General features: G+C 41.6%; 1 protein-coding gene across 3 annotated transcripts in view; it reads left to right on the top strand.

Moving 5' to 3' along the window:
* SMARCAD1 (SWI/SNF-related, matrix-associated actin-dependent regulator of chromatin, subfamily a, containing DEAD/H box 1) overlaps nt 1–10,533 on the top strand; it is a 100,510-nt gene that overhangs the window by 68,505 nt on the left and 21,472 nt on the right. For all 3 annotated transcript variants that reach the window (XM_019526316.1, XM_019526315.1, XM_019526317.1), the window contains 2 exons: nt 7,755–7,957; nt 9,846–9,936. In XM_019526316.1, the coding sequence (XP_019381861.1) occupies nt 7,755–7,957; nt 9,846–9,936 (294 nt within the window). The remainder of the gene's footprint in view (nt 1–7,754; nt 7,958–9,845; nt 9,937–10,533) is intronic.

Here is a 10,533-nt window from a genome sequence, read left to right as displayed (position 1 = left end):
AACAAGGTGGGCAGGTCCAGAGCAGGCACTGCAAGGACCCTGACCCCCTGCGTGGTGTGGGCCGGACCTGGGGCTGATGTTCAACCGGTGGCTCAGATCCTGCCTGTACTAGTCTTCATGGGTCCGGGGCTGGTGGCAGTGGCAGCAACTGGAAGAAGAAACTATGAAGCCACGCAGCAGTTCCAGTCCCTCCTTGGGGTAGAAGGGTAGCCTGGAGGTGGTGCTGGTGGCCGTGGGGGCCCAGGTGTGCAAGTGGCAATGACTACTTCTGGCTCCTGCCACTGATTCCAGCCCCACGGAAACTGGTGCAGGCAGGGGCCAAGCCCTGGGCTGAGCACAGAGCCCCGCCCCACATGGGGGGGCATCACTCCAGCGTCCGCTCTGGACCTACCTGCCCCAGCTACAACGGGCAGGGGTGGTGGGAAAATGCAGGACCCAGAGTCTGTGCTGGGGCTGCCTTGTGGCTCCTCCCCACTGTTGCCACTGGGCCTTCCCAGGCCCCTGTGCCCAGCAAGGATGCAGCCAGGGCAGCCCCAGTGCTCACTCCAGCTCCCTGCTCACCCACAGTCCCATCCCATGTAGGGAGGTTTGGTGAGCTTTTGGGGTGGGAGGCTGACCTGGCCTGGGACAGCTCCCCAAACCTCCCTATGTGGCTCACAGGCCCAAATAATTGCCCACCCCTGCTCTGAGTGAACAGCTGGAACTCCCATTTCTGTATCCCCTCCATAAACTTATGCCAGTTTCTTTAATCTTCTTTTATAACTAAGTCAGTTGTGGGGCTCTCTTTCATTTTACTGCTGAACTCAGTCCTCTGCAATATCTACTTGTTGTAGGCTGCAGAGCACTTCTGGTTGGTTGGATAAGGATCTGGGGGAGACTGGGTCAGTCAACCAGTAGGGTACAGGGAAAGGAGATCTAATGTAGAAATGGGATGCATGGGGAGACCTGGAAACTGTAGCAAGAGCAGATAAGGTTTGGTAAGGAGCTCAATTTGGGAGATAAATATTTGAAGTCCATTATTGTGGTTACTGGAGCCAGTGTGGGAGGGAAAGATATGAGCCAAACGAGTCGGGTAGGGGGTCTGATAAATCCTATGCAAGGGAATTGGGCAGGAATAAGAAGGAAACTGTAAATTGGACAAGAAAGTTAATACCAAGAGTCAACCAGGAAATCAGTGGGGTGGGAAGCCAGAGGGTATGGGTATTGGAACTAGCTATATGAGTAGAATGGGACTGGGATAAAGAAAGGCCAGTAGTCTGAAGGGGCACTGACGGATATGAGAAGAATCTACCCCCCCCCCCAAAAAAAAACCCCAAAACACCCCCACCACTTTATCAGAAGAGGCAATGCGTTATTTCAGCTTGACTCCATAGCTTCTGTATAGATTGGGAGCTTCAGCTGATTCGAAAAAAGTGTCAAAAAGCTCCGCTGAAGCGCCTGATCTATACGAACTTTGGGCAAGCCAGGTCCAGTTAACTCAGTGCTTCTTCTGGGCATATGCTGTGCTCAGCACAGGAGCACACTGAACTTTATTTTAATTTTTTTTCACATCTGTAAGCAGCCAAGGAGACTAGCAAAAGGAGAGGCTGGAAGGTATGAGACGGCAAAGGACTGAGTTTGGGGAGAGTGGACAGCAATTGGAGCCTACTAAGCATGTTGACCTACAGAGTCAAGAATGGGACTCCAAGAACTAAGTCTTTCCTTGTCTTTGCTGTTAGCAAATATCAGTGAACCTCATGGGGGACAAGTGATCAGTCCTGTATCAGTGGTGGTCTACATATGCAAGACGGACTTTAATTCCTATCAGCACTTCCATAAGCTCAAATGACAGGCTGTGTAGGAGTCTCATGGTTCGAGTCCTGCCAAGTAAACTATATGGAAGCTTCCATATGTATCTGTTGTCTAGGGAATAAATAACACGTTAACCTGACCACTGATGGGGCCAAATTTTTCAAAAATGTAAATGGGTCACTTATCCAAATTTCTGCAAGTTGGATCCTAAATCTCAAGTGACCCTGTAAGACTACCCAAAGCTAATCACGTTGCGTTTTATATGATACAGTAATAGCCTGCTTTTCATGTAGATCATTTAGAACAGATGCTAAAATGCTTCTTGTTGTAACTTGGAGATGAAAGCTAACAAGCTGACATGAAACAGAATGGGTGGTTTTTATAACAGATGGCTTCATTTTCAGTGCGTTTATTTATAGATTACAGGATTTATATTCATGCCAACCAGAGCTTTAGGCATTAGAACAACTGCTGGAATTTTATAATCTCTTATTAAAAATCATGTTTTCCATAACTCTTTATTAAGAAGTTTTTTTTCAGAAAAATATTTGCAGGCACCTACATGTAAGTCCTAGTTCTGTTTTAAGTTAAGAACTTTCAGTAAACTGTGTTCCCCTCTCTTGTTTAAAAAAAAAAAAATCTCAAGCTAATAATAAATATCTTTTTTTATTGGACCTTTACTTTAATCAAGAACTTACCGGTTCATTTCATTCCAGTTAAAGAAGAAACTTGTTTTTTTATTTTATTTACATTGTTTATGGGTTAGCTGTGCAGTTATAGAGAAATGGAACCATTGGCACTATTTAAATTTTAATCTTAACAGTTTAGCATTTTACAAAAATTAAGTCTCTTGTAAGAAGAGAATGCTTGAGGAGGATACTCCTCATTTTATTAAGAGTGTTGGGACAACTTTTAGTGGGTCACCACATTAAAGGAACATTCAGTTTTGAATGCATCCATTGTGCATTATCAAGTCCAATCTTGGGCAGTTGCAGGTCATCATGAAACTGATGTTGGGAATGAACACGCACATCAATACACCACCACACTGCTTATCAGTGTTTCATCCATCCCCACCTATTCTATGGGTATGGTAATTTTAACTTCTTCCTTTGGGGTAAAATGTTGTGGCTTAATTTCCACTTAACACACAATAGGAGCAGATGGATACAACTGTTACTGTAGATTTAACAGAATTGTAGCAGTTCCTGTTCTCCCTCTTAAAAGGATGGTTGTTTTTCTGTGTCCATCCTGTCCAGAAAAGTTCAAAAGGATGTCTACTATCCCCGTTTCCTACACACCACATCTCAAAGTATCCCTAGCAGCTTAAAGAAAACTTAAGACCTTTAGTACAAAAGACCAGAACTCTTTTTAAAACTACCATTTTAAATAGGGAGGATTGACGAGGGGGACTGCCATTTCTTCAGATCCTTGAGGTGAAACACAAGTCTGAAAAATATTTCCAAAACTCTTTGTGTAGTAATATATATGATTGACTCAGGAATACCTAGATCTGCATGTTCATATTTTGAAAATGCATACTGTAAAAGAACTCTTTTCATTATTTTCCCATCTTTAAGCACAAAATAGGTTTCAGTTTAAAGTGACCCCAGCTCTAAAATGATTTCCCACTTGATCTTGCCCTAGCGTGGATCCCATTTGAATTCTGAGTGGTTTCTTGCAGGCCCAAAGTTTGGCTTGTACCCATTTAACTATAGAATTGCTTCTAGTTATTAATGAGGTAGTTAAAATGAATGAATACATAGTGTGCAGATAGGCTAGAACATGGGCAGGGGATGGGCAACCTTTTTAGGCAACCACGCATGCCACAAATTAGCCCCACTCCCTCCCTGAGTGCCATTCAGATGCCTTTCCCTTACCCAGTCCGCTGCTCTGCTTTCCACTTCCTGCCCTGTGCTCCTTGGCTAAGTTGCTCCTCTCTTTTCTCCTCCCCACTGTCTGCCACCGTTCTACCTGTCCCCTCCCAAATCTGCCACCACACACAGGCTGGCTGTGCCTCTTGAAGCACACATTATAGGTTGGTCACTGCTGAGCTAGAACACGATGGATCAACCTGGTTGTCAGAAGCAGCCTTGAGAGTTGGGGTTGCCCTCTTTCATCAGGACTAGATGAAAGCATGTTTCTGTGAACATGGATTTATGTTTTAGAAAGTTACTGAACATTTGAACTTGAATACTTGGAGATCCTCTGCTGAAAGTTGCCAGAAATATGTATAGTTATTAGATATTGGTGATAATAAAATGAAACTATGTTGCATAGTCCTGATTTCCTGTGGAAATAGATGAAAAGCTGTTCTATTTGCAGGAATTGCACAAGTTGAAAACAACAATGGAAGAGAGAATTTACAACACATAAGAAATGTGCTCTTCAGTGACAATCCATAGTGAAGTATTAGACAGTTTGGGGATGAGCTACGTAAAGGGTACAGTTAACAGACTTTAGATGATATGATTAAAGCAGAGTCAGATACAACAAACATGAGCATGGCTGAAGTTACCTAGAGCTGCGGCTGAGGGGCGCATTTTTGTGAATGCTTTAGAAAGATGAATTTTAGCAACTCTTTTAAAAACCTGGGCAAATCCTTGGAGAGTTGTTTTATACCTTAGCCTTAAGTTACTCACTCTAGATCCCATGTTTACTGCATCAGAAGTCAATATTGATATAATTTTATTGTAGTAAGAACTAACAGTTTATTTTGATAAACATTTGTCAGACTTAGTAAGATGCAGGCCCTTGGATTCCAATTAAGATGCAAGCAAATATCCTTAAACCAGCAATGAAAATGAAACTAAAAGGGATAAATTAACAATGAATAATATGTTTAGATCTACTAGCTGTGTGCATAGTTAAATGGCCTTTTTTATTTGAAGGGTGTTTGAAGTACTGAATGAATTTAATTTCTTAAGCTTATTTTAAGTAAGGCACTTCCTGCATATTTTCCCAAATTCTATTTTTAACTCCTTTATATAAGTCTAGGATTATAGTACATAGTGTCTGGAAGTGTCCCTTGCTATTGCAGGTAGCAGCGCAATATGAAATGTTTCATAAATGGCTCAAGCTCCGTGTTAGAATTAGCTAGGCTTTTTTCTTGTTCCTTCCTCTATTCCTGTTGGAAACGTTCTTCTAATGTCTGTCCTAAATGCATTCATGGCTAGGTTATACCCATTAATTCTTACACCAGCATTATCACTTAGTTCGTTTCAATGCCCAGTGTTCTTCATAAGCTGTTTACTTATTCTTAATGTCTTTGTTTGAAGGTGGCTAATCATCCAGTTCCCAAAAGACACTGTCCCTTTAGAAATAAGTATCAAAATTATTATTTGAAATAAAATCTGCTAATAGTGGAATAGTTTTTTGAACCCACCTTGATTCTTTGTGTGGATTAACTAGTTCCAGATATTCTGTCCCAGCATGATGGAGTTACAGTACTTCATTTAGTGCCTTTGAGTAGTACTGTTAACATTCATGTTTATTAATAATGAGGATAGAAGTATCCATAACTTTTTTTTTTTTAAGCAACGCATGGTGCCATTGCTAGAGCCCAAAACATTTCCATAATCCGTGACACTGTCTTAGAAGAGCAGTTCAGCTAACACCCCTGTGCTTGTGGCTTCCACTCTATCATTGTGTATGAGGGCTCACTAAAGGGGTTTGATGTATGTGGGAGCCAGTGTCAAGGCTAGTGGCATGCTGAGTTATCATGTTTCTAGTTCTCTTCTGCACATACTCAGTGCTTTGGAAGACTTCAGTCTACATAGCCTAAAACCCCAATTTAAGTTTAACAGCAATTAATTCTTAGTTCAATTGCTTTCCTGTCCTGAGTCAATTGTCGTTGAAACGGTGTTAGAGTGGTGCTCTGATGCTGGAAGTTGAAAGAGCTGACAGGTGTTGCCCTGGATTCTGCCCCCCACACTCCTGTTTCTCCTTAAGGCTTCAGCAGGGTGGGTAGAGGATAACATGGATTATTGGGCCACTCCTCTCTTGTAATCAGTGTTCATCTCTTTGAACTGGAGATGAATGCTGGCAGTAGGAATCTGTGGGTTAGTAGGCAGGGAGTCTTGTTTGGAGCTACACCAAATACTGGTTAAGGAGCTGTACCTGGCAGAGGGTCAGGTGAAAGTCCCTCACCTATGAAACTTTTTGCTGCCGTCTCCAGCAGTTCTTTTGCATTATGCTGCCTGCACTGAGACGGAGGCCCCTCTGTCCAATTGTCTTTTCTATCAAGCCAGGGCAGGGGGAGAGAATGCTAAAGTCTTCCAGCTCTCCTATATGCATATTTTGCAACATTCTTTTCATTAATTGATGTGTGAATGTGTTTAGAAGGGGTTTTTTTATTTGGATTGGTCTATTGCGTGCATAGAAACTGCAGGGGCCTCAAATATATACATCACATGTGAAAACTGACAGAAGAAAATTCTCCAAAAGTAACTTGTATAACATGGATTTGCAAATCTTATTGGCATCAGTGTCATCTGTTGCTCAGCCGTGTATTTCTCCATGTTGTTAAACATGATGCAACTTACAGAAGATCTGAAAGATCAATTGGGTATAGAACAGCAAGATCAAAAGTATTCAATCTGGCATCCAAACTATTTTTATTTTTTTAAAGTAAAGTAGCCACGATAGGTACTTCAGAGCAGATTGCTTTTGTTTCTTTCACCCCAGGCTACTTTTCCACAGTGAGCAGAGATGACTTACATAGCTCTACACCCTGTAGAAAGCAGGTCTGTTTCATGAAGAGGAAGAAAGGGAAAGGGAGTGACTCATGTGTTTCACTCTGGCTTATGGTCTTATGGGGACCCTAACCAGGTAGCATGAGAAACACATGAGTTGCTGCAAGGTAAGCCAGGTTTGAACTTGGGTGTTTTATCTATTCTGCATGAACTGCCTGTGTGCTCATTCTTGCCCCATCAGTGAGCACAAGGGTAACTGTTATGCTTCTTTCATAGAGGTATAGACTACCTTGTATTTACCACAGAGTAAGAGCAGACACAGGGAGTTAGCGTATCGGCTGTTCTGTTGTGGCAGTTCACTCTGCTTAACTTTCACAAGTGGTGAGTTTTGCATGGAAAACCTTGGCAACAAAAAGTAAAAAGGGCATTGTGAGTAATGTAGGCTAAGGATGAATGTTCAATTTCAGGGAAATTTGTAGCATTGGAAAACGTGGTGAGAGGGATCTTGCAGGCATTCCAGTTCTACTACTGGAGAGCACCAAAGTCACCTCAAAGACGAGCTCTCCAGCCAGGGAGGGACAGGGAGACACTTCTTGGCCCCTCACCCCCCATGGCAAACCAGATCTCTCTCTCTCTCTCCAGCTGATACCATGTAGACGTCAGCTAGAGGTAGATGTGCTGCCTTGGCCCACATGGTGCTTTGGGTGACCCAGAAATGTGCACTGGACAGCGCAATTCTCTGAGAGCGGTATCCTTCTGGGACAACTCCAGCTGCAGGAAAATTTTGACCAACCCCCAACCTCCCACCCTGTACACAACTGTGCATCACCCAGAACTGTGCATGGGGTAAGAGGCAGCATAGGTGGACCCACAGGGCTTCCTGACAGCTTCTGAGTGACCTGTTGGAAGTTACTGTCCTCTTCAGTGGAGCATTGTGGGGTATTGAGGGGTCTCAGGAGCATACAGCTGTTCATCCTTTCCCAAGAGCAAGGCAATCTTCCTTGGTGAAGTGCTTCCTCCCTGCCCCATGGAAGAGTTCATTATCTTCATGGAAAAACAGGTTGGACAGCTGTGCACTCTTTTTTATGATGAGAGAAATGCAGTTCTCTTGGCACAAACATAATAATTGTCCATAATCTTATCAACGTTTTGTTTTAGGAAAAACATTATGAAACTTTCAAATGAATTGCAAGCCAATATTTGAACCTTTTCTTGAAGCTCTCAGTTTTGCTATTTTGGTTCATTCGGATATTTTTTTCCTTTCCTTAGGTTTCAAAAATGAGCAAGACAAATGGGTTGTCGGAAGATATAATATGGAATTGCAAAACACTGCTCAGAGAGAGAGATGTGGTTCTAAAACTTATGAACAAATGTGAAGATATTTCAAATAAATTGACAAACCAAGTGACCAGAATTACTGAGGATGGTGGAGGTGGATGGAATATAGAACAACCTTCTATTCTGAATCAAAGGTATTACTGTGTTTTAAAATGGATAGTTTGTCTGATACATAAAGGGCTGAGATGAGCTTGAGAGCCAGTATTATTCTGGACTGCCTAAAGTTAACAAGTCAAGTTGATCATTTAATTTAAAAACTGAAGTGGCTCATGAAAGGAGGACTAGGTCTAATCTTCTCAACTTTGCAAAGGCATTCTTTGATTTAAAAAAGGGAGCTAGTTAGTCAGCTGTACTGATGACCACAGGGATTTTAATGTAGGGGAGACCCCAAATGCAAAACTTATTTGGAACTTTTTTTTATAAGTCAGGGTAGGGAAAACTTGTAGTGAAGGACTCCAGATTTAATTGAGATAAAGCACCTCAAATACAATATTGTAAATGGGTAGAGAGAAATGTAAGGAAAGGGCTGCTTAGAAAGGTACATTTTAAGATGGAGTGAGAACTGCAAAAAGTTAGACTTTGAAATGGATATTAAAGGGAATAGCAAAAAGTTTTTGAGTCATATAAACATAAGAGGAAAAAGGGTGGAGGTCAAGAATTGGTGGATCTGTAGCCTGCATACAGAAAAGTAGGGCATTGGCTTGTAGTTGTTAACATATCTCTTAAGACTAACCACCAGGTGAGAGATTTGGTTGCAACTTTTTTCCTACTTTCCCTGGAGTTGTGATGGCAATGCAGATTTGTTAAAGAGAACTAATTTTTTTCCATTTCTTGTTAAGAGCAACTAGTGTACATGAATATTTTCTCAAAAACTACACCCTCCCTCCCAAATAAGGTACGCACCTTGTTTTGGGAAGGCAGAATGAAAGAACAGAGATTTTTTCCAGAATCGTGGCTCAGTCCTAACCACAGAAGCAGAGGATGCTCTGCAGAGTCAGCCAGTGCTAGAGCAGTGACTGTAGAAGAGTTAACACTGCAGCTCTAACCCCAGACAGTGAATTTTGCTTCTCCTCCCTCACTGCCAGCCCCAAGGAAGGAAAAAGCAGAGCAGCCATTACAGGTCTCCATGCTACTTCCATTCCAGCACAGAAAATCAGCTGCCCTTTTAAAGACATGCATCCCAATTATGGAGGGCGGATTTTTGGGGGGAAAAGGTGCATGTCCTATGCCAGTAAATACAGTAAATCAGTAATACAAAACTCATGAAATTATAAAGGGGTAAAGCAGAAAACTACTAATGTTTAATTCAAAATAAAGGTTTCCCTCGCTTTATGCTGTACATGTTTCTGGAAAACGACGCATAACTCGAATTCACGTAGGGTACCCACTTTACAATGTAAAAAATAGGGGTACGTTCCAAGATCTCGACTGTATTGACTCCCAGACCCATTTCTGCCACTTTTTTACAAGACAGTGTTGGTACTCGCCAGCAGTAGACAGTACACACAAGTACAGGGCACTGTCATAATGGGGATGGCAACTACAGAAACATGTCACAGACAAGTGAGGAGCACAGATCCACGCAGAAGACTATAGTTTGGTGTGTGACACTTCCACAGTGCACCGCACAAAGCAGCTGACTGCAGGCTTCCACCACACCGATTGCATAAGAGTGAACTTACCTTGCATATAATGAATTTTTGGTATAAAAAGGGTCTTCACATAAGTGTGAATTCGCACATACAGAACCCACATAAAACGGGGGAAACCTGTAGTTACTTAAACTAACCAGAAAACTGTCCACACAGAATGGTACGTTGGTATTTAGTGAATAAAGGGTTGGGGAGTTATGAAGATGATCACAGACTGACAAATGGGCCTTTAGTGGAAGAAAAAGAAAGAAACATTACTAGCTTATTTAGCATAACTATCGCACTTAATAACTTTTGTATTGATAGTATTCATTGTTCATAAAGAAAGGACCAAAAGATGTAAAGTTTATAAACTGTCCTGTCTCGTTAGTTTGGAACTCAAGCCATATCAGAAGATTGGTTTGAATTGGTTAGCACTGCTCCACCAACATGGATTGAATGGCATTCTAGCTGATGAAATGGTAAGTCAAAAATGGAAAATTTTAAAACGTATTGCTCATTGTCACCCCATCGATTCCATAAGTGATTGGTATTATGTCCTATCTCCATAAAAAGAAAAGAATGATTTATTACTGATTCAATAAAACTTTGTCAGCAGAAAATTAGTTAATGCTGTGAAACTTTTTTTTCAGATTGTTCCTTTTGTTTTCAATTTTTTTAAAATTTTAATGCCAGTTATTGTAGGGTTCAGGTGGTGATGTTACCATGATGGTCCAAGAAATATGGGGGAAGCAAGAATTTTTGCCTGCGATACCTTTTATTGAACTAACTGCATGGTTGGCATAGGCAAGTTTTCAGGTATCCTAGTACCCTTCCTCAAGCCTCTGAGAGAAAAAAAGACATAGTGGAGCTAAATAACAGATAGAACCAAAGTTGGTGTAAAATCCTATCTGTAGATAAAAACAGGATGCAAGAGAGATTATTAGGTAGCCAACAATCAGGAGAGATGCAGTAAAAAACTGATAAAGAACAAGATTGTTCAGGAGGGTCATTATCACCTGTGAAGTGCAGAGGTTAGCCAGTGTCAGGTAGCTTTTAATGGATCATGAAGTCATTGC

This window comes from Gavialis gangeticus, unplaced genomic scaffold, assembly GCF_001723915.1.
Source record: "Gavialis gangeticus isolate Ggan-Ray unplaced genomic scaffold, GavGan_comp1, whole genome shotgun sequence".
In the NCBI taxonomy this organism is placed as follows: domain Eukaryota; kingdom Metazoa; phylum Chordata; order Crocodylia; family Gavialidae; genus Gavialis; species Gavialis gangeticus.
Note: the sequence above shows the minus strand (reverse complement) of the source record. Positions and strands in the feature narration are given on the sequence as shown.